This window comes from Pavona decussata, unplaced genomic scaffold (assembly GCF_977016875.1).
Source record: "Pavona decussata unplaced genomic scaffold, jaPavDecu1.1 SCAFFOLD_129, whole genome shotgun sequence".
NCBI classification, from domain to species: domain Eukaryota; kingdom Metazoa; phylum Cnidaria; class Anthozoa; order Scleractinia; family Agariciidae; genus Pavona; species Pavona decussata.
Window position 1 is genome coordinate 512,706 of NW_028145543.1, and position 22,186 is coordinate 534,891.

Below are 22,186 nucleotides of genomic sequence, written 5' to 3' on the forward strand. Positions count from 1 at the left end.
TCTGTACTATTCATTTGGAGTTGAAAAGACAAATTATACGTTAAATATGCTCTCACGGTTCCCTTTAGCCTGCGTAGCAGTCGTTTCCATTTCCTTTTAGCCAGGCGGGGCAAGCGCGCGAGGGCATTGGGCAAAAGGAGCAAAAAAAGTAGGGGCGGGGGGGAGGGGCGGGGAGTTTTTTATTTCTTTTATAAAATATAAACAACTCCAACTCCTCAGACAAGTGCGAATTTTAATGAATCAACATCAAACTTCTCCTTACACGAGATAACGCGTAATTTAACAGCGCGCGCTCTTGCCGATCACGACACGATCACGACAGGGCACGCGACAGCACAGTCAAGTAAAAAGTCAAAATGTGTTAGTTTTTCGTCACGTCGTAAGCAAGTTAACTCCAAGTCAAGTTTAAGTTTTAAGGTGTTGAGAGACAAGTTGAAGTTGATTAAAAGTCTGGAAACATCAGTACAAGAGACTGTTCTTTGCGAATCACTGGAGTGACAGCGCATTCTGTCTCTGAATTTCTCAGATTTTTCACAGGCAAAAAATCTGACGTGTGCTCCATGCATATGTACAATAATTATTATAATGCACCCACCATACGTATGCTTTGTGCATTGTAGAGTTATACAGAACTCAGTTTGACCAATCACAGTGCTTGCCTGACCCTGGCTATTTTATAAATCAGGTATAGTGAATACAATGATTAATAGTACACAAAATCCTGTTGCCTGTAACGTGTGGTAGATGCAGACATACAGTCAAATGTATATTCAAACTTAAAATCTATACTAAGACCAAAGCAACTCAAAAACCATACCCTTTAAGGTCAACTCCACGTGTCCCAAATCACCCTGCGACTCGTTTTTGTTTAAAAATAGACATCTGATCAAAGTTGCGCTTTGAACTCCTACTCTCACTACTCCCCTCAGGGTTTTTGCCTTGGGAGGCAAGAGAGTAGTCTCAATGGAGGTTTTAGGACACGCTGATTCCATTGGGAGTTTCTCTATGCATCCTCGGGGAATCCGAACAATTGCATGTTCCGTAGTCTTTGAACAGGCTCCCAAGTGGGTATAGGGTGCACTCTGCTCACCGACTTTTCTTTTCGCCCCATACCCCACTTGGAGGCACCCATATGGGGTGGGGGAGTGAAGTGATGAGTTTGTAATTATTTGTGAGGATGGCAATTTCACACCTGGGTGCCCCCAGCCATTGGGACTCATTTTATGCCCGGGGGTGGGGGTACTCCTCAGAATTCTCGGTAGGGGTGTGCCGCCCGCTTCTCCAAATCCTGACCCTATTTCAGACCAAAACATGCCATTTTCCACACCCGTTTTCAGACCTGGCCTCTAAAATCCATATCTGTTTTCAGACCTTGCTTCAAATTAAGCTTCACATTCATGCCTAAGTCAAGAATTGATAAAATTCACCCAAAAAATTCACCTCAAATGATATATTTATAGCTTATATAGGGGAGTACCCCCCCCCCGTGTTTATGTTATTAATAGCGACTTGATTCACTGAAGTTGCACTATTTCTTTTAAAATGGTTGAGAAACAGAGACAAAAGTCTAAAGGCAGACGTAGAGAAGGCACCATCAAAACAAACAGTACTACCAGAATAAATGAAAAGAATCATTCTAAAATGTGTAGGAGCGTTGTTTCATATTCAAATACTTCAATTTAATCATCAAAACACAAGGAAAAAGAGAGCATTTTTTACGTTTACAAGAAATTATTCATCAAACGTATGTCATCCTCAGCAGCAACTTTTTGTTACAATTTGAATTATCTAATCTGAAATGTCAGCCGTCTCCTCCAAGACAGCTGACATTTCAAATGAGCGCGCAGCGCAAGTTTGATTTGAAATCACAAGTATGATTTCAGACCAAAATTGCACTCCACTCAGTTTAATTACCACTTAATTACATCCATTTTGAAATCACAGAGTATCATTGTCAATATTAATATTCTATTTGTGTTACTTCATTTCCATTTTGATGGGCTACAGAAAGGATGCAATTTAGAGCAAAAAATGGTGCAATTTGGGAATAAATTGCACCATTTTGGACCAATCAGATTCCAAGGATCACCAGTGATTTCAAAATGGATGTAATTAAGGACAAAACAGGGTTCAGATTACAATCAATAGGATTACTATGGTTTAGGAATAACGAGTCTGTATGTAATCCAAATTAGAGTGAATTCAGAGAAATTTGGATTTCAAGGTCATTTAATCTTCACTTTTCCCCCTTTCACACTGGGTCCTTCAGTTGTGCGAACCAGATGCATGAATACTTCAGGCCCCAGTTGTTCAAAGGGCGGATAATTTTATCCACTGGATAGTTCGCTATCCGGCAGATAAAATGTGTGCAAGATTTTTCCGATAGTCCTATAATTTGTGAATAGAGTAGAAGCATATGTCAAATTTAAGAATGGGACTGTGTGGAAAACTTGCCAAAAGCATCGGTTGGAGTACACTTGCTCCCCTGGATAGCGACTTATCCAGTGGATAAAGTTATCCGCTCTTTGAACAACTGGGGCCAGGACTGAACAAGACACCTGCAGATCCAGACATTTGTGCAAGGAGGAGACATGTCAATTCAATTTAATTAACTTTATTTAACTTCTTTTGCCTGTTTACAACAGGTCATAGTGTATTAAACTAAACAATGCAATGTATACAAAAAAATCAATATTTGAACAAAAATATTTCTCTTTGGATTCTGTTTCTCAAATCAGTATTGTTGAGCTCTGTTCGTGGAAAGCTGTTCGTCTCCCAGAACAGAACATCTGTGAATATTTTTGTACCAAATAGTTTATAAATTTGTATTGTAACCATTTCATGGCTGTAAAGAGAAAATATTTTCAATTTATAAAAGTTAGCTTCTCCTTGGGTTAGCTATGATTCATCCAGAAAATACTTTCTACCATTTTTTAGTTATCACAGTGTGTTGTTAGCCAGCCCAAACCTCTAATGTGTATGATACAATTACAAGGTCAAGCCATACACAACCCAATTTTTAGCACCATTGAGCAACAACAAGTATTACTCAGTGCAGCAGTTAGCTTTTAAAGGCAAAGGTTCTATGACAAATTTTAAGGGGTCAATGTGTGCACAATTGGGTCTCTCAAAATTTTGTTAATATTGTTTACAATTTGATTTGTTGGGTCAGTCACCCAGCTTTGTCAGGTTTTTTTTTACCTAGGACCCCTAACTTATCTTACAGTCAAGCTACGTCAAATTTGAACAGAGTTTTTAAATTTACATTTCAGTTTTGAATGTCGCCAGCGAGATTTCAGAGTTCCCGTATAAATTTCCCCAGTTTATTGAGGTTATAAAGATATGAATTTTTCTTTTCATTACAGCATTAAGCACAAATGGTTCCCAAAAATTTTGAATTTTTTTCTCAGTTTCGGAAAGATTTCAGAGAAATGTTCAAGATTCCATTCAAATGCCGGACATTACAAAGAGGAATTTGAACGTTCATTTCATTCTCGGAAATACTGGTCACACTTGATGTACTGTAGGTTGACTGTATGAGCTGATCGCCATTCCCTTCCATGCAAGTTCATTGCAAGATTACCTTCAATAGTGAGTCACCAGTGGCCAATAGTACACCCGGGTGAAGAGAGACAATATGGAAACAATATGATGGCAGAGGCTAGGCCTTGAAGTACCGACATCACATCTAAGGTTCACCACACTAACCACTACACCACCATGCATTTACACTTATAAAGTAGGTCACCATAGCTGTTACCAGTCATATTCTCTCCACTCAGCTAATGTCAACCCTGAGGTTAACAAATCTCACTTTATGTCAGTCATTCTAAAAACCCAGGCCCACTGGCACGGCAGCTCAGCAACAGACAGGTTTGGCACAGTTATCATAATTCCATTTTGTTCTGTCAGGTGCTTCCAAGACAGCTTGACGTCAGGAAGGCCAAGCAGAGTAACCGTTGTTGATGCTGTAGGGATGGGTGCACTAAGATTTAGCATGCTTGCTGACGGCCATTCCAATGCAATGGCATAAGTGGCATCTGTTTTGCTGGTGTACCTGGAAACAAGAATTATCAGAGTTTAATGACGTTGGGACACCCGCACTCTCTGATAGCCTGGCCATGGGTAGCTGGTTGGGCAAAGGCAAAACTTGAGTAAGCGAGCAGCAAAGCTGCCTATGGCGCTCATAGAAACTTTTTATTCACATTCACATGCAGACAACACCACCAGCTTCACAACATAACACTCTCAGTGAAAGTCTGGCTTTATTACACCCATTTTGAAATCACTGGTGATCTTTGCAATCTGATTGGCTCTCAACAGTGCGATTTTATTCCCAAATTGCACCTAGTTTTGCCCTAAATCACATCCTTCTTTAGCCCATCAAAATGGAAATGAAGTAACAAAAATAGAATATTAATATTGACAATAAAACTCTGTGATTTCAAAATAGATGTAATAAAGTGGTAATTGAACTTTGTGTCGTGCAATTTTGGTCTGAAATCATACTTGTGAGTTCAAATCAAACTCGTGCTGCACGCTCGTTTGATTTTGAAATCACGCGTATGATTTCAGACCAAATTGCACTCCACTCAGTTCAATTACCATTATTTAGCAACCAACTTTATGAAATCAAAATTGAAAACCCTATTATGGGAAATCAGTGCTTTGCAAAAATTTAAGTTGCAATAATTTTTTTACAAGAGAAATTCACCTCATCTTCACTTCAAACACAGAATGTTGTCATTAGATATATTAGGCAGCAGGATAATCTAAAGACAGCTTTCTTCATTTATCATTAAATATGAAATTTAGTCTTGCTCTCAAAAGTGTCTCACGAGACATTTGGGTTTAATTAGTATTTTTCTTTACAAGTGTCCATGAAATCACTAAGATTGTTTTCTTTAATAGAAAAGGATACCTTGATGCATTTAGAAATTTTAGTTTCCTTCATTTAGATATTAGACCTTCTTTCTATGTTAACTTTTTTCTAAGTAAGTAAACTATACTCTAATTTTTCTTTCAATTTACGTTACATGTAAGATAAGCATTAATTTCCTTTAACAATGTAAATTCTTAGTGGAATTATACATTCAACCCTTACTTCAAAACCTACAAGTAACAAGACCAGCATCTAATTTCTCCCTACAGTATCATTACTTGATCAGAAATAAAGGTCACGAGAATATAAGAAATGATCACAAAAGATGAGAGGTTTAATTTTTATTTCTCCCAACTGCTACCCTAAGAAATAAAGAAATATAGGGGCAATGATTGTCAAACGCTATTTGAAACTGTATTCATGATCTCTTGCAAGAAACCCTCTCCTGTAAATGACTGCACATTAATAAACCTGAAGGCATTTGCTTCTGAGATAGTTTTGAAACTGTTAAGGTTTTACTATTAATAATACAGTTTTGGCTGGACCAAAATCTTTCTAACCATATGTCAGAGGTTGCAGTATCATTCTGTTTTCTCCAAGGCTTGGTTCCATAAATAGCTTCACCATTAACCTTTAACCAGTCTCCCATTTGCTCAAGTCGTTCCTGGAAAATTGGATCAATTCTGCCATCGGCTGTTGGTCCTACATTCATGAGAACATTTCCACCACAACTAAAAAAAAGGAAATTATATAATATGATAATATTAATAGGTTAGGTATTGGCAGGTCTGTGTCCAGTCCAACAGTGTTAACAAGCCTGACTGGCTCTACATTAAGTGGGCTAGGCACAAGGCCAAAGGTTCCCCACGCATACCATTTACTCAAGTTAATGGTACACTTTATATGAGGGCATATGTTTTATATTCTTGAACTTCATGAAATTATTTTTGTTTTGAGATAATTTTTAAAAAGGGCTGTAACATCTTTGGAGCTTTATGGTAACTGATAGAAAAAGTTGCAGCATAAGACTCTGTAATTGAACAAAGAAAGAAGAAGAATGTTCAAAGAAGTAACTTAACGTCAAAGGAGCGAATAATTAGTGTTTTTCAAACTATTACCTTACAACTGATGCCAAGATAGAAGTCAAGTTATCCATAGTAAGGAAATCTGACAAAGTTGTGTTTCTACGATAGCCCCAGGATTGCTTATCAACTGTCATAGCATCTTCCCATTTGTGTTTCTGTAAAACTCCTATGATTAAAAACACGGTATACATAATATTTATTATACACTGTTATGATTGTTATCAATGAAAATTGTCTGTCTGTCTGTCTGTCCAATATTCTTTTATTTCCTGTTGTCATTACTTTGTTTGCACACTGCAAGCAGTTTTCTTTATATCAATAAACTGTTCAAACTACAAGAAACATCTCTTAGCATTTGATAAACTTTGCCATTTTTGTAAAGAATTTTTGAGAACAAACATCAGAAGCCACCTCAGGGAGTGCAGGCTGCTTTCATTACTTTAAATTATCATTGACATGGTTTATAGAACAAACAACTGTCTAAATGTGTGTGCTCAAGGCAGATGGCAAATGGTGTTATGAGACTGAAGCAAGGAAAAATTGTAAACAAGCTTGTAAAGAAAGAAAAATTGTAAAGAAAGACACAGTAACAGAGATGTTAATTATTTTATTTATTTTTTACAACTGTTCTAAGGGACGAGAATGTTAAATTGCTGTGACTAACTCAAGGGGATTCATCTTGGAGTGAGAAAATTACAAAATATAATTTGTCACCTTAAATAAATTTGTGCATTTCTACAATAATTGTGTGCATGTGGGGGTTGGGGGGAGATGGGGGACCTGGGCAGACAAGGAGGGCAGGATGTCCATGGGAGGCAGGAGTACACTGGGCAGGAAATGGGATAACCAAGATAGAAGGAGGTGGGAAGAATTGTAAAAGACTTTGCAACATTGTGTGATATTTAAATGACAGAATGTTTCTGTTGAGGGACTACATTGGCTCAAACATTGCCCATGGAAATGTGATATTCTTCACACAAATATTAGCCTGAGAAGGGGACGAGGGCAAGTCAGGGCTGACAATAATAGCTGGTCAACAATGGATCCCTCCCCCCCCCCCCCCCCCAATCTCTTCCCAGCATTTATAACCTCATCTTAGCCATTCAACTAATGAATAAAGGAATGTCACAGGGAAGTGATCACAGCCAGGGTTGCTCCACTTATGTCCATAAAAACGCACCTAACCCTGAATTTGGTTACTTCATGTAACAGAGACCTTTTCTGGTCATTTTCATATAACTTCATTTTTGATAGAGTTATTTATTTGTGTTTCAGTTAGAATTGATGTTAGGGGACATGCCTTGTCAGCGTGCAAAGAAAGTCGTGTCCGATAGCCCGGGGCTAGTGGATTTTGCGATCGGGCTAGTGGATTCTGACCATCACTTGCCCAACAGGCAAGTGAAGTTTTTTGGGAATTAAAATTAAAAAATTACTGTAAGACATACTTTTTTTAATTTCGAGGTAGATTTATGTGAACTGACAGCCATTTTTCAAGCTGATCTCACAAAGGGAAATCTTTTGAAAAAAGTATTGCATAAACATGTACATTTCATGCCTGACATATCTAAATGTGTTAAACTTTTCCTTTGTAGTCTTGTCACTGCAATCTTCAAGCAAAAATAATTTGAAATATGAGTTACTCTTGCTAAATAAGAATTATTTCAAAGAAAGCTAGTTGTCTGTATTTATTATGCTTCATTATTCAATGAACGTACCAAAAAGGCTTTGATCCTGTGCTCCCGTAAATTCAGTTTCGTTCATGATTTTTGCATTGTCACCTGCATTTCAATAAATTCTACATGGTATGTATTAAACAGTTGATGAAAATTTATCGATCACGTCCTATTGCTTTCCCATAAACTATCAGATGTAAATTGCGAAAATGAAACAATTTTGTCTCCTTTGAAACCTTTATCAAAGCTGTCAAGATCTAAAAATGTTCATTTCACCAGAAATTTGCATAATTTTGTTTACGACAGCACTGACGCGTGACATGGCACTTTCCGCTTCGTGTGAAATCTGACAGCCAAACTTTTTTTTTTCAGAAAACCAATCTACTTGATGTAATACTTTTGTATGAGAAGCAAAAATATGATGAAAGATGTCAAGTTTTATGCAAAAAGTTATGATCAGAAGTGAACTTTTCAGTTAATAAAAGTGCCTCTTTCAGTTGAAGACATTTTCTGGTGGGAAATATTTTTTGGCGGCAAAATGCACGATCAAGTTCTGACTGCGCTGTTGTCGGCAGCTTTCCTCGTTGTTGTGTTAGCGTGTCCAGTGGGAATTTGTTTAGTTTCAAACTAGTTTTCCTCAGAAGATGTGCATAGATTAATTCCAAATTGCAAGATGTATGTTAGTCATCCACGTGTTGCACGTGCTGAGATTCATACATATTCATCACTTGTTTCTTCATGAGACCTTTTTCTTCTAGTATCTGGTTCATGTATGTTCTAATGATTACAAAATGTAATGAGACTTTGAACAGCTAGGAATACAGCTTCTAGTTAATTTACATGTAGAAATTAGAGGTTAACTAGTCAGTTAGATGTGTTACATGTATATTGTGTTTAGGAAAAACAATTGCAAGTTTTTTGGAACTTCTTCCTGCTTGTTTCACCTTAATTCTTTACTCCATCATTTAATTACCAGTTGACATTTATAATGAAAGAAAGACAACGGCATTCACGACCAAAAATTAAGAGTTAATCATTGTGCCAATGTGTTAAGTTTCGTACCAGGCCAACTTTTACCGTTATTTAAAGGTTTCGTTAAATTATGGTGGATTATCAATTATTAATAAAGCATCTAACTAATTAACTAGTCCTGCAATTAATAATTAATAATTATCTAATTAATGAATAAATTAATACTACTTTTAATTAGCGTCTTGTGATTTTTTTTTAGGCTGGTTAAAATGACTTCCCAGGCTAGTACATGCTAGCCACAGCTTGCCCGAAGGGCAAGCTGTACATAAAGCTGACTTTCTTTGCACCCTGCTTGTGAAATCTACCATACAGTTCATGCACCTCATTAGTGTGCATTTCTGGACATGTCTCAGGATTTGTTGATTACAAAAGTGAGCGCTGTATAGCATACTGTACCAAACTATTAACTGTATATTGTCTCAAATTTACTCTGTAAAAAAGGTCCTTTACAAGGTGGTTCTACCTTTTATAGTTTTAATCATTTAACAAAAGAGAGCATACCTGGGTTATATCTGTCTGCACAGGTGTATGTCCCTCCATGGTGACACATATCACCAACACCCCATCGGTCATTCACTACAACAGTATCTTTAACAGGACTGACGAGAAAAGTAATGTAAGAACGAAAATGAAAAAAAAAACCTTGGGACAAAGTTTTCGGACGGAATTGAATGCAAATCTGGCAAATCTTGGCTAAAACAACAAAAGGTGGTCTAAACAGCACCATAGGTTGGTTATACACCAAGCCCTTCAATTGGTTTCTTCCTCATTATCTCTGTCTGCGATTGTGTAGTTCCAGGAAAAATCTACATGTATACCCACCCCATGGAAGGTCATTGGAAATTCCTAGGTGGAGGGGGGTCTTAAAAGTCAAAATTTAGAAGCAAAGCACGAAGCTAAACTGGAATTTCCTGGGGGGGAGGAAGGCATAAAACAAAAAGTCTTCCATGGGGGAAGTATAGATACTTTATGGAACTGTACATTACTGCTGCCACCTGCCTTCCTTTGTAATCTCACCTGTCATTGTATAGCCATGCCAGAAATTCTTTGCTTTTCCAGTATGAATCCTTAGCCTCCCAGTCTCCATCAGACCAAATATACTCTGGCTTGTAAGAGTTCACAATGTCGTACAACTGGGGGAGCATCACACTCTATAAAAAATGAAAATAATTTAAAGATATTTATGGTAAATATTAAGCTCATCTACTGTGTATTTTGACAGGTAAACTGTATTCACTAAAAAGCTTTTTTAGCAAAATGAATTAGTTGAATTAAAAAATTTGGGGTAAAAGTAGCCAAAAAAGAAAAAGACTTTGAAAATCAAAGATAAAATTTATTAACTCTTAATACCCTTAGCCCTTTTATTATCACTCCCTGAATGAAGCCTATTCTAACTTGTAAACTCTCATATATAGTGAATCCATTGAATTTTTAAACTTAAAAATATGGATGAATAATCGGTATGTGTTAAATATAAGTCATAGCCCTCATACTGGTAGTTCTTGGCCAGGCTACTTGTTAGACATTAAAATTGGTCGCCTTGTTCTCAAGTAGTGATGTACTTAGAAAAAAATACCCAGGATACAAATCTCACTAGCCATCAGTTATGAATGGCTTACTGGGAAGCTTTCTGAAATTCTCACCTAACCTTTCGCATTTAGTTAACTACACATGAGAAGACTTTCCTGTTTTTTTTTAACTAATTTATATTATCAGTGATTTTGATGATTTTGATGATGTTGATTATTATTATTATTATTATTATTATTATTATCAACTTACGTCAACATAATCTTGTGTTTCAAATTTGTTTGCTTTGTCTTCAAGGTAAAGTGGATGAAACCACTCAAACAAAGAAAAATACAAGCCAAATGTGATGTTGGTACGTTCCCTGATGGCTGTTGCAAGATCACCTGTAAAGTGATCAACACAAAAGATATTATTGAAATGTATAAATAATTATTACAGACACTTGTTAACACATATGTTGTGGTCCAAATTTTCTTTTGGTTTAAAAATTTTCTCACCAGTTTGATGTTTAATTTCCCTTTGTCTCAGATTATGGTAATGAATACTGCACAAAGGAAAATACAAATGAAACTGCAATCGTGGACAAAACTCGTTAAGAAAACTGAACATGGACGACAAAAAAACACTTCTTTACTATTCCTCCCTTCTGAAATTATTCTTAGTACAGTTACTTCTCCCTCCCCCACCCCCTCCCCCTATCCAATGTTGATTTGGGAAGTGCTGATTCCCAGGAAACTGTTTGTGACCCAGAAAACAACATTGAGTCGGGGAGGCGGGGGGGGGGGGGGGGGGGTTGAAATATGCTTGTTTGCTTGTTTACTAGTAAAAACACGTGGAAGGATAATTTGTCTTAACTGTTTTGTCCACGATTGCGGTTTGAAAAATTTTAGAACAAACAAAATTTAAACCACAACATATACATTGTGCCTGATCTTAGATCAGCTTTAATTCTTACCTACAAGATCTCTATGAGGACCATTATCAACTGAGTTCCAATTCCATGACACATTCGATTTCCAGTTTGTCCAACCTTCGTGGTGCTTACTGGTCAAAATGAAATACCTGTGAAATGAAGGAAGAACAGTGCCACTCTGAGTGCATGTGCATGTGTAAGCATGAGGCAGATGGGGTTTACTGCCTTGTTTCATTCTTGGCTCAGTTGGTTGGTAAAAGAGTAAAGGACAAACAAACAACTACCCTGGTTTATCAGTGCCTGGTAAGATCATCTAAGCTGTACATAAAAACTAGTCTATGCTAAAATTATTACATCCTTGGGATGTTTTGTCTGTCAACATAATGTCTTATTCTATGGAAGAGTGGTCAGGTATAGTGGCTACTGAGTAGGATGTCAGATCTGAAGGTTGATGCTTCAAGGCCTAGCCTCTGCTTTAGTGTTAATTTCCCTTGTGACCCAAACATCTAAGATAAAAGACACTATAATACTAACTGTTTGGCACACAGAGAGGATATATTTACCCACAACCACCCCAAAGGAGATGGGGAAAAAGATAAACAATAACAACCTCTCTGCTCACCATTTAAGGGTGGGAACAAAAATAAATTACTGATTGCAGAACTAAAGAATAAAGTGTCTTAACTGTATACTATCAAGAATACACGTGAAGCCTGTCCTAAAAATGGAGACAGTGGTGTAGTGGTTAGCGCGTTGGACTTTCGATTGAACGGTCGGAAGATCGGAGGGTCTTTGGTTTGCGGCCAGGTTGGTCTCTTCATTGCTGTGTTGTTTTCTTTGACAAGAAACTTTGCTCCATATTGTCTCTCTTCACCCAGGTGTTTAAATGGGTACCGGCAACATACTACTGAGGGTAACCCTGCAAATCGACTAGCATCTCATCCTGGGGGGGAGTAGCAATACTCCTATTTGCTAATTCATGCTACAGAAGCCGCGCTAAGCTCCAGCCATGCGAGCCACTTAGGCACATAGTGCAACTTTACCTTTATTATCTTATGTTACCTGCCCTAGAAATAGGAGAACTTAGTCATATGACCACATCTGTTGAACTTGGGACATTATCTAAAGTGCTCCAAAAAAGATGGACAAGCACCCTTCCCAGGAGGGAGAAGCATTACTTCTAGTTGCTTCATAATACCAAAATCAGGTTACGCTGTGGCTGCATCAAAATTACTATATTCAGTTCTCTGGATAAATAAACAGAGTACTGTTCCTTTTAGTAGACCATTCAAAGCTTCCTCTTGCTCTCATGAACTGCTTTACTATCTCTTCTGAAAAGCTTAGAAAGTAAACCTCTCCAAGGTGAAATCTTCCACATAATAATATTGCTGCTCAGTATCAAAAATTCCTTCATCACAGTTTCATTTGTTCACATGTATAATTTCAAGGTTTTTTTCTTTTGGAGTGGTAAGCCCTGGATCGATTCTTAGCCCTTACCAACACTCAGGGTCTTAAAATAACTGAGGAGAAAGTGCTGCCTTTGTAATGACATCTGCAGATGGTTAGACTTTTAAGTCTTCTTGGGATAAAAAGGATGAAAAGCCATACGCACCTTCAGTAGGGACAAAATGTGGCATACTAATTTCTGAATGTTGTGTGCTTGTAAAAAATCAAGGTAAGGTTACCATGCAAAATTCTGATTGAGATCAAAACAAATGTTTCATGAATGTATAAGACATTTTCTGCTTATGAAAATTTGGCGGATTCATCCTACAAATTATCGTGGACAAAACTTGTTAAGAATTAAAGCTGTGAATTTTGCACATATATTTCAGAGAGAGAGTAGCAAATCTTCACTCCCCCCTCCCTCTAACTCAATGTTGTTTTGAAGGCCGGACAATGACCCAACCTTTTTGTCAGCGGCAGAGAAATATCGACAGTCAAGGGGGAGGGGGTGGGCTCTGTGTTGTTGAGGTATCATTGTAGCGGTCGAATTTGGAGATTGACTAAAAGTTTCTTAACAGTTTTGTCCACGATTGTAGCTATACGTGTATTGGTTGTACAAAGTTGTGGAGTTAAAACCCCTTCTATGCTTCCTTAACATAAAATTATGACGAACCAATTCGATATTGCTGGAGCTCGGTATCGATATTCAATATCAACCCACCTTACTTATGAAAACTGCCGATCTCGTGACTTTCACCAGAGTTCTTGGAAGCTATTACATAACTCCAAACCACAGAAACAAGGCAACAGGAAAAAATAAAGCAAATTTGTACAAACCTTGCACCAGACCTAGCTAGCAGGTCGGCCCATTGATCTGGGTTGAAAAATTCAGCCTTGAACATCGGGGCAAAATCTGCGTACGTGAAACCGGGACGATAGTTTTTCTTCATGAAATCGACGCATTCCGGTTTCTTTTGTCCTTTCCAACACCACCAAAACCACTCGGAGGAGAAACTGGGAACAGAATACAATCCCCAATGCATGAAAATCCCGAATTTTGCCTCATCATACCACGCCGGGATCGGTCTCGAATCGAGCGAATCCCAAGTGGGGTCATATCTCGTCGCTTCCACGTCAATGAACTGGTTTATAGCCAAGAAGAAAGTTATGATTACAGTGAACATTCTGCAAACGTCGGGGGTTTGACTGGAAAGGTGCAAAAATAAACCTTGAAAGAAATTGTCTACACTCTGGTACAGCAATACATCCGGAGGTGTCACATCCGGGCGAATTGTGCTTTCGGTAACACTGTACTAAATATAAGATTGCATGAATTATCCCGCCCAATTACCGGTACTTGAATAACTTTTGTTTTCCAGTACCGGTAAAAAGTCTTGGTTCGGAGCATCCGATGCGGGTACCAGTAGGTTACCTAGTTTGTGCAATTGTTTTTGTTTTTTTGTTGCCTTGTACACTATTGTTCTACTGGAGTTACACCGTTGTTCGCTTTGTTTTAAACAGGGCGCAGAAAAGAGCGCCCTGGTTTTAAGTCACTTATGAGTTTTTGCAGGGTTTTGCATAAGGATGAGTTGCAACTTGTCTCGCAATTTGGTTGGGCCGGTAACATGCCCTGAAATGAGCATGTCTCCCAATTGCCGCGCGCAATCGTTGTGAGAAGTAGAAGTTGATTCTACTTCTCGCAACGGTAACTGCACCAAAAACATTGCGAGACATGTTCATTACCCTGAGGGCATGTCACAGTAGCCCATTTAATAGCCGGAGGCCGGAGCGCACACCTATATGACATATCACGGCGCCGTTTCACAGACCTATTTATTCAAGAAATGAAGTTCCCTAGTCACAAGCTTTGCACAATTCTCCTGTAGACTGGAAAAAGTAATCTAAAATGTATCTAAAAACAGACTATTCTGTGAAAATGCTATGCCATGAAAGAATTGGAGTAGTACGATCGGTTTCGGGTTCGTCTGTTTGGGTCCCCAAGGGAAAAGTGGGAAAGGGGGGACTAAGCAGTATTTTATTTTATTTTATTACTTCATTTTGGGGTGTGCAACCCACCTCTTGAAAGCCTTACCCAATTTCAGACCAAAAATGTTATAACTTTTTCAATAGCTATCTTCAGAAATCACCATGAATTATTCACTTGCCGAAAAAGCGTCTTCGTATGAGGCTACTTGCAGTCCCGAGCACAAAAATATCAGTTATACCCATTTTCAGATCAAACAGGTATAAAATCATACTAACTGAGCCCTCAGATTATACCGGCAAGGGTGTCAAGGGCATATCTCTCATTTGATCATATGTCAGTGTCTTTCGCTACAGATTCAATGCTCGTTTATTATATGGGAAAAGAACATTCAAGCATGGAATGAATATGTCAAAGCGACAGCAAGAAAAATAGGAATTTTGACAGATGATAATTTATTTTGGTAACGGTTATGAATACAGTCTATATACTCGGGTTTTGCTGGGATTCTTTCATGAAGTACTTTCTGGTATTTACGGTTATAGCAGTGTGTTGAGCCAGCCCCACACCTCTGATATATCTTGCAAAAAATCGAGGGGCAGCATATTGGCAGTGACCCTCTAACAACGTTCCACCATCTTCGTAATCAGTCATGTGGAACCCTTGGTTAAGCTGGAACCACCCTCCCATAAGGTCCATAAGGTTTGCCGACATGTGGGTTGCGACACTTTCTTGTACTTCTTTCACAGTCAATTGAAACTTGAAGACCTTGGCGAATCCTAACAGAACAAGCTTTTCATGAATGTCGAACTGAACGGTACTTTGTCCATCATCGTCTTGTGATCTGATGATGTTAGTTACACCAATGCTAAAATGAAAAGACAAAGGAAGCTTAGAAAAGCCTTTAAATTAGCACGTTTCAAATTGAGATGGCTTGCATCTTCATGGCAAAGTCTTTTCCACAAGGTCACTAATAATAGGTCAATAACACAGTAGCCTCTACCTCGGTAAATAAGTCTTGTGATTGTTTTCTGTTCTTAAAGTATGTACTTGTTAGACTAAAACAGAAATGTAGAAAGCACGCAAATCACCAGTAAAAAGGCAGCGAAACTATTATTTACAGTAGATCGAACACAATCGAATCATCGCGTGATGTGGTGTCATATCGAGTCACGCGAACTCTACAATTGGCTAAGTGGGGTTTATCGTAAATGTACACTAAAGTCACTAAGTTTCACGTGATTATGGTATTTTTGAGGCAAAAGGCTTTTGATGGACCACATGTCGTCATGTGCTACAGGATGGCCTACCAATAGGCCTTATCACGGTTTTCGACGCCATTTTGACGGGTAGGGAAACAGGCTTGAAATAACAGTGTTTGTATGGAAATCCGATATCAAATAATTTTCATAAAACATCGCTTCTGAAAAATTCATGAATTGGAAACTTTTGGCACTAGGAAAAGAATTTTAAGAACGAAATTGGAGAGATGTAGTTGTGACAGAAAGCGTCCTGTCGTGTTTTGAACTTTCCATACATTTGTCTGTATAGCGAACCAGCCGTGAACTGCTACTAAAAATAGTTCGCGGGAAAAATACAGGGAATTGTATGGAAAGTTCAAAACACGACTGGACGCTTTCTGTCACAGCTACATCCCTCCAATTTTTTTCTTAAAATCCTTTTCCTAGAGCCAAAAGTTTCCAATTCATGAATTTTTCAGAAGCGATGTCTTATGAAAATTATTTGACATCGGATTTCCATACAAACACTGTTATTTCAGTCATTTCAAGCCTGTTTGCCTACCCGTCAAAATGGCGTCGAAAACCGTGATAAGGCCTATTAGGATGGATTTTCAACCAAAATTCCGGATCGTGAAACTTTCGATACACAGCAGTCGCTCAGCTGGTATGTGCTTATTACTCGGTTTCGGTAGCATTATCAAATTCTTTTTTCTCTTGGGCCGAGAGAAAAGACTTCGGGCCACGAGTTATTGTTCTCGGTCTCGTTTTTTGTACTCGGCTGGTACGAGATACGTTTTCTGTCGTGTTATCAAATTCTTTAAATTCTCGGTCGCGTTCTTTGTTTTCGGGCCGTGAGGAGTGTTTACAATATGCGAGCCAGACATGCGAGGCGTGCGAGGCATGAACAACCCCAACATAAACCGGGGAGCTATTTAGGCTAACTGGAGTGCTCTTTAGGCTAACTGGAGTGTTTTTTAGGCTAACCTGAGTGCCTCAAGGTTAGTTTTGTTTAACCGAAAATTTGGCAACTAAATCAGTCTATGACCTCGCGGGCCGTGCATGCGCCAAGATAGATAAAGATGTCTCACGTTTACTATAGAACAAGATGCCTGCTACACTGGCATTACGCGTGATGCTGGGGCTGATTCATTTATTCCAACTGTATGCTTCGCCGATTGATAAATCTATCCTTGCTAATGGAATAGTTTGAGTCACGACGATCGCGTTACGTTGTTTCCCTTGTGTTACGGGACTCAGACTTTCACCGGGAATTTTTGAAATTCTATTACGATAACATAAGCTTCTCAATGACCTCTTTTCAGTCTCGCGTCGTGGTCTAAGACTGTCAAACAAAGCACGATTCCTTCGCCAGGAACTCACCAATTTCCACCGTTTTAAATGTCTGGTGCTTCTTAGAAGGTATTCTTTCGATTCACCGCTTCAAAATGGTGAAATTTCCGTTTGAAAACGGCACACTTGAGTCCAGGAAATGTTAACAATATGGCGCCAAATTTAATCCGGATTTGATAAATAAATCAAATGATGCTTTGACGTCACACAGGTAGGGGTGAGAGGGTCCCCTCCCTCGCAATATAAGCGACAAGAATGGATTTTGATTGGCCTGCTTTTGTTGAAGACAATCAGGACAATACATCCCGAGTAGGAGAGGGGAGAATTTAATGAATAAATTAATGTACACATTTGTGGATACGAGGAAGAAAAAAAAAAAAAGAAATCGACCCGTTTTTAGACACGGTATGCCCCCTCAGGGCATCCCGCGTAAAAACAATCAATGTAGAAACGGTTTCTGTCTTCAAATGAAATGAATAACAAATGCTTTTCCCTGAATTTCATTTAAAAAAATAAACAGCGAAACATTGAAAAACATACAAGGATATAAACGTACGCGTGATGCGTAATGTTACTCTAGATCCCGGGGGGGGGGGGGGGTACTCAACAGATGCTTGGGTAGGGCGGTGCGGCCTGGGCGTTCAAACCCTGACCCTGTTTAAGACACAATTCTCCGATTTCCCTATCCCGTCTAAGACAGAATTCAAAAATTTCAGGCCCTTTCGAAGATATTTAACCCAACATCACACCCTGTTTAAGACTATAATGAAATAAGAATACACTAGTGTCTTACTGTATTTTAATGCATTGGCAATCACAATCTGTTTAAGCCATTAGATCATGTAGGGATGTGATGAAAAGTGATGAAACAGATACCCCGTTCAAGACAAAAAACCCTGAAAGCCATACCCTATCGGGCCGCACGTCCCCGTTTAGGTAACATGAGGGAGTACCCCCCCGGGTCTAGATCATACCGAAAATTACGATCCGTCATTGCCCCGGTGTCACATACATATTAGGACCGTTCAAATGGTTTCTGTCTCTAAACAAAAGGTGAAAACGTAAGGATTAAAGCCTGTGGATTATAAAAACCATTCGTATGACAAATGTCGTTTTCCCCTGCGTTTCATTCTGACTGCAAGAAATGCAATTCTATCTAGTCAGGGTTACTTATTGCCTCACTATATTTCTGTATCAATCTATTTGGTAGCCTGCGAGCAAGCTCTCTTGGGGGTGGGGGGCAGGACGGGGAAAGAGGATCCACCCCCAAGAGAGGTTGCTCGCAGGCTATCTATTTGGGGGAATTGGCGATGCTGGAGGTTATCACTGTTAAAAGATTGTAGGCTTTACGCACCACACAGTCAAATATGGCCCGAGTATAAGCTGGAAACAGCTTCTTGTTTAATGTGAAGTCCAAAGTGTCAACTTTGAAAATTTTGAAAATCTAGGTTCCCAGAAACCTCATTTCCTGCATTTTGAGACCCATTTTAGGCAAATCACAACTTTTGTTTTACAGCAGCTTTTGAAGCTACATACATCATTTCGACAGCGTAATTGTTTCCACTTAAACAAAAAAGTTCAATGTACATTCCGCGCCCTGTCAAGTTCTGATAGCTTTTCGATCTGCTGATAGTCATACACCAAGCTGGTAAGCTGCATCATTCTCGGGTGTAGGCCTTCGAACAAATTGACTATCTCGTCAAGATTGACAGGCATATCATATTTGATATGCATTAGAGCCAGGGCGGGCAGCCTACTCTCTCCCATGGTACACCTCATGTAGTTGTTCAACCTCCACATTAATTGCACTTATGGAACGTTCACACTCACAAGTGAATGTTCTCAGGCGAACTTGTACGTAATTGCGCATGAAACTCAACAAGGCTTGAACTATTAAGTTTGAAGTGAATCGCATTCAGAGAACAAAACGTATCGCAAAGCATGCTTTTCTATGGCTTTTTCAGGCGGATGCGGTTTTACTGCAAAAATGAAACGTCATTACTTAATTAATCTCCAAGGGTTCTTGACAATTTTTATTTTTACTGAGGATAAGACATAAGGCTTAAAGAACGGGTTTATATCTCTATTTTTCTTTGGTTGATGTATTTCGACCACAGGAACTTTATTTAAAAGTTTTTCTTCCCCCATTATTGATCTTCAAAGGGGGTTCGTTCGAACCCCTCGAACCCCCCCTCCTACGCGCCTGAACTGGATTCTTCGTTTGAGGACTGTTTACATCACAAACGAAAGCTGGTGTCACACTGCTTGAAATGGGAAACATTAAGGGAAAATGAAAAGATCTGTCAATTGACTTTCAAGTGCGAAGCTATTTTTGTTTGAATTATAAATATTGTGTACAGCCATTAATAATAAAAGACAACATGTACAGCTTACATAAACAAGCTATATTGCGCAGTTCCAGAAAATATCCATACTGACCCCCCGTGGAAGGCTTTTTGGTTTGCACCCTACCCCCTCCCCTCAGGAAGCGAATTTGAAAATCCAAAAATGTTTGTCTGTCAGCAGAAACAACAAAATAATTGTCAAGTTTGTTACATATAATTTATCACCCCAGTGCAATAAAACTGTCCATTAGTGCCTCTGGCCAGCGACAGAGTAGGCCGCCAGTATGGATTGAAACTTGAAAAATGTTAGGCTAATGTTTTTCAAGTTCTCGCATTTTTGTTTCCAAAATGCGCTAAAACAGATCACGAGTTGCTCCTTTCCTCTTGTCATTCTAGAATTATTTGGCAGCTGATTGAAGGTCTTGTTTCATCATTTTTAACAAAAGATATCAAAAACCCCATGATACTTCCCCTTTAAGTGCACCTTTTTAAAGCACTTTCACTCTGCCCTCTCCCTGACCTTTTCCACACCCCACCCCACCTCTAAAGGGAAGCCTAAATCTCCCACTGACTATTACACACTTTAGAACATTGTCATATGAAATTCGAAGTCTATGTATGCTGAGTTTGCTTAGATAATTCCAGGAAATACAACCTAGTATTTTCAGTTATTGCAGTATGAGCAGCAAATGCCTGTCTTCTTGTCAACCTTGCAAGCAAACGAGGGGCTGTGTATGCTGCATGATCCTCTAATAAAGTTCCACCTTCTTCAGAATCAGCCAAACGGAATCCCTGATTAATCTTTAAGGATCCATTCATCAAGGTGCCAGTCAGCTGGGTAGCGGTATTTTCTTCTATCTCTTTCACAGTCACTTGGAAAGTGAAGTTGCCAGTGTCATAGAATCCTAATACAACCTCCCTTTCTTGGATATCAAACTGAATGGTTCTCCGTCCATCTTTATCCTTGAATCTGACGATGTTACCAACACCAGTGCTAAAAATGATCAGAAAAATTTCGTCAAAAAGTATAGTTTTGTAAAAATACATTCCTGATCATGTTGCCACTAGCAACAATGAAATGCACCATGTACATGTTTGCTTGCCAACAGTTTATCAAGTCATATGTGTGAGACTTTCGTCTTCATAATTTCCAAGGATCCGGGTTTAAACGACAATTTCCGATTGCTGCCGAAGATTCCCAAGGATTGCCTAGATGCCATTAAAACTAGACCGTTGAAGAGCGTTCACACGACTTGTAGCGTCATTCATGGGTTTGTTTTTCGTTGAAATGAATCAAAATTACTTGCATTTCGATTTAATACGAAACTATTTAATTAGTGGTCCGGAGTCAGGCGTGAAAATTTGACGCACGAGGTCCATCGCTCGTTCGACCCGAGGATAAATTGGTTATTAGCTATGGTGAGATCGCGCTTCAGATCCGTAGGCGTGTAAGCAGCTGGCGGGGATACACACGACGCACTGTATTTCTTCGAATTTTGCCCACTCTCTCTATTGCTATATTGATTGCCATCTATTACTTATAGATATGCAGGATATGTTCCAGCTACTAAAAACTAAAGGTAGAAAAGAACACAACTTGGACCGTTCGGGACCAGTTCACTTACCACAAAGGGTGCACTTTGATCAAAAATTCCGGGTCATCGAACAATTTCCGGAACACTTCAGACCTCTTAGCAGGAATATGAATGTTCATTGTGAAGCCAAGCGTGTCTACTTGTAGCTCCCTGTTGGCAAAATAGCCAAGAATAGCCACTAGACACGACCAGAATATCAACTTGAGCGCCGCCATTACTTTCAAGATAGCACAGTTCAGGGGGCGGGCTATTTGCCCTATCACGGTAGTGTCGAGCTTTTCACAATGAGCCAATGGCGCTTAACTTGTTGTTTTCATTTAAAAGAGCTGTTAATTTATTCGTAAAATGGTGTGTCAGTGTAATGGAACGGTCCACTGGGAACGGTTAGAGTTAGCGGATCCAAACAACTATGCTGGCTTTGTTTTATGCACGCGGATAGGGGTCGATCGAGTGTTGAGTCTTATCGGAGCTTTACATTTAGCGATGAGGATTTTGTTGATTTGGTTGTGGATTTTGTCAAGGATTTGTTTCACCAATGCCTGGTGGTGGAATGAGCGAATCAAGCGGTGGCGAATCGAGCAGATCGTCGAGTCCCAGGATGCCCTTCGCTTCTGTCACGCAAATCTTGCGTGCGTGACAAGGGCTAAGGCTGGCGCACGAGAGCCATAAATAAAATTGACAAGACGCTGTGGGAGCGTTTACTTGGGTGCCGTTGTATAAGGAGTATCTGAGCATGCACGTTAGTTCAGTCTTTGGTGACAGGTGAACGATAAAAGATTCGCTGAGAGTCTAAGGCATCATATTTGCGATAAACGTGATGTAGTTCGACTGAAAATGTCACGCAAACAAAATAAAACATTACTCTCTTTAATACTAAATACGTCGGATTTTGTAACCATGAGGTGCATCTAAGATAATGATGGATTTTGGCGACAAAGGAGTATTTGCAGTTCCAGTGGTAATGATGAATTTTGGCGACAGAGGGGTATTTGTGCGAATACCTTTCCACCCTGATACCCTTTTTTCTGGGCTTTCTATGAGAGATGTTCCAGCCTTTTCACTGGTAACAGCGCACGATCGCAAAATGTCACGTAGAACGTGCAATATGAC

At 39.1% G+C, this 22,186-nt stretch overlaps 2 protein-coding genes across 2 annotated transcripts; both read right to left on the reverse strand.

The window, feature by feature from the left end:
* Nucleotides 1-2,600: 2,600 nt before the first annotated feature.
* LOC146468778 (alpha-L-fucosidase-like) lies at nucleotides 2,601-13,874 on the reverse strand. Its single transcript, XM_085124155.1, has 8 exons — nucleotides 13,399-13,874; nucleotides 11,158-11,264; nucleotides 10,455-10,585; nucleotides 9,690-9,823; nucleotides 9,174-9,271; nucleotides 6,001-6,133; nucleotides 5,443-5,613; nucleotides 2,601-4,057 (listed from the first exon to the last, which is right to left on the reverse strand). The coding sequence occupies exons 1-8, from the start codon at nucleotides 13,743-13,745 to the stop codon at nucleotides 3,811-3,813; spliced, it is 1,368 nt and encodes a 455-aa protein (XP_084980281.1). The 5' UTR covers nucleotides 13,746-13,874; the 3' UTR covers nucleotides 2,601-3,810.
* A 5,272-nt stretch (nucleotides 13,875-19,146) lies between these two features.
* Nucleotides 19,147-21,658, reverse strand: LOC146468779 (uncharacterized). Its single transcript, XM_085124147.1, has 2 exons — nucleotides 21,107-21,658; nucleotides 19,147-20,475 (listed from the first exon to the last, which is right to left on the reverse strand). Exons 1-2 carry the CDS (start codon nucleotides 21,289-21,291, stop codon nucleotides 20,094-20,096), a joined length of 567 nt encoding a protein of 188 aa, XP_084980273.1. The 5' UTR covers nucleotides 21,292-21,658; the 3' UTR covers nucleotides 19,147-20,093.
* Nucleotides 21,659-22,186: the final 528 nt, after the last annotated feature.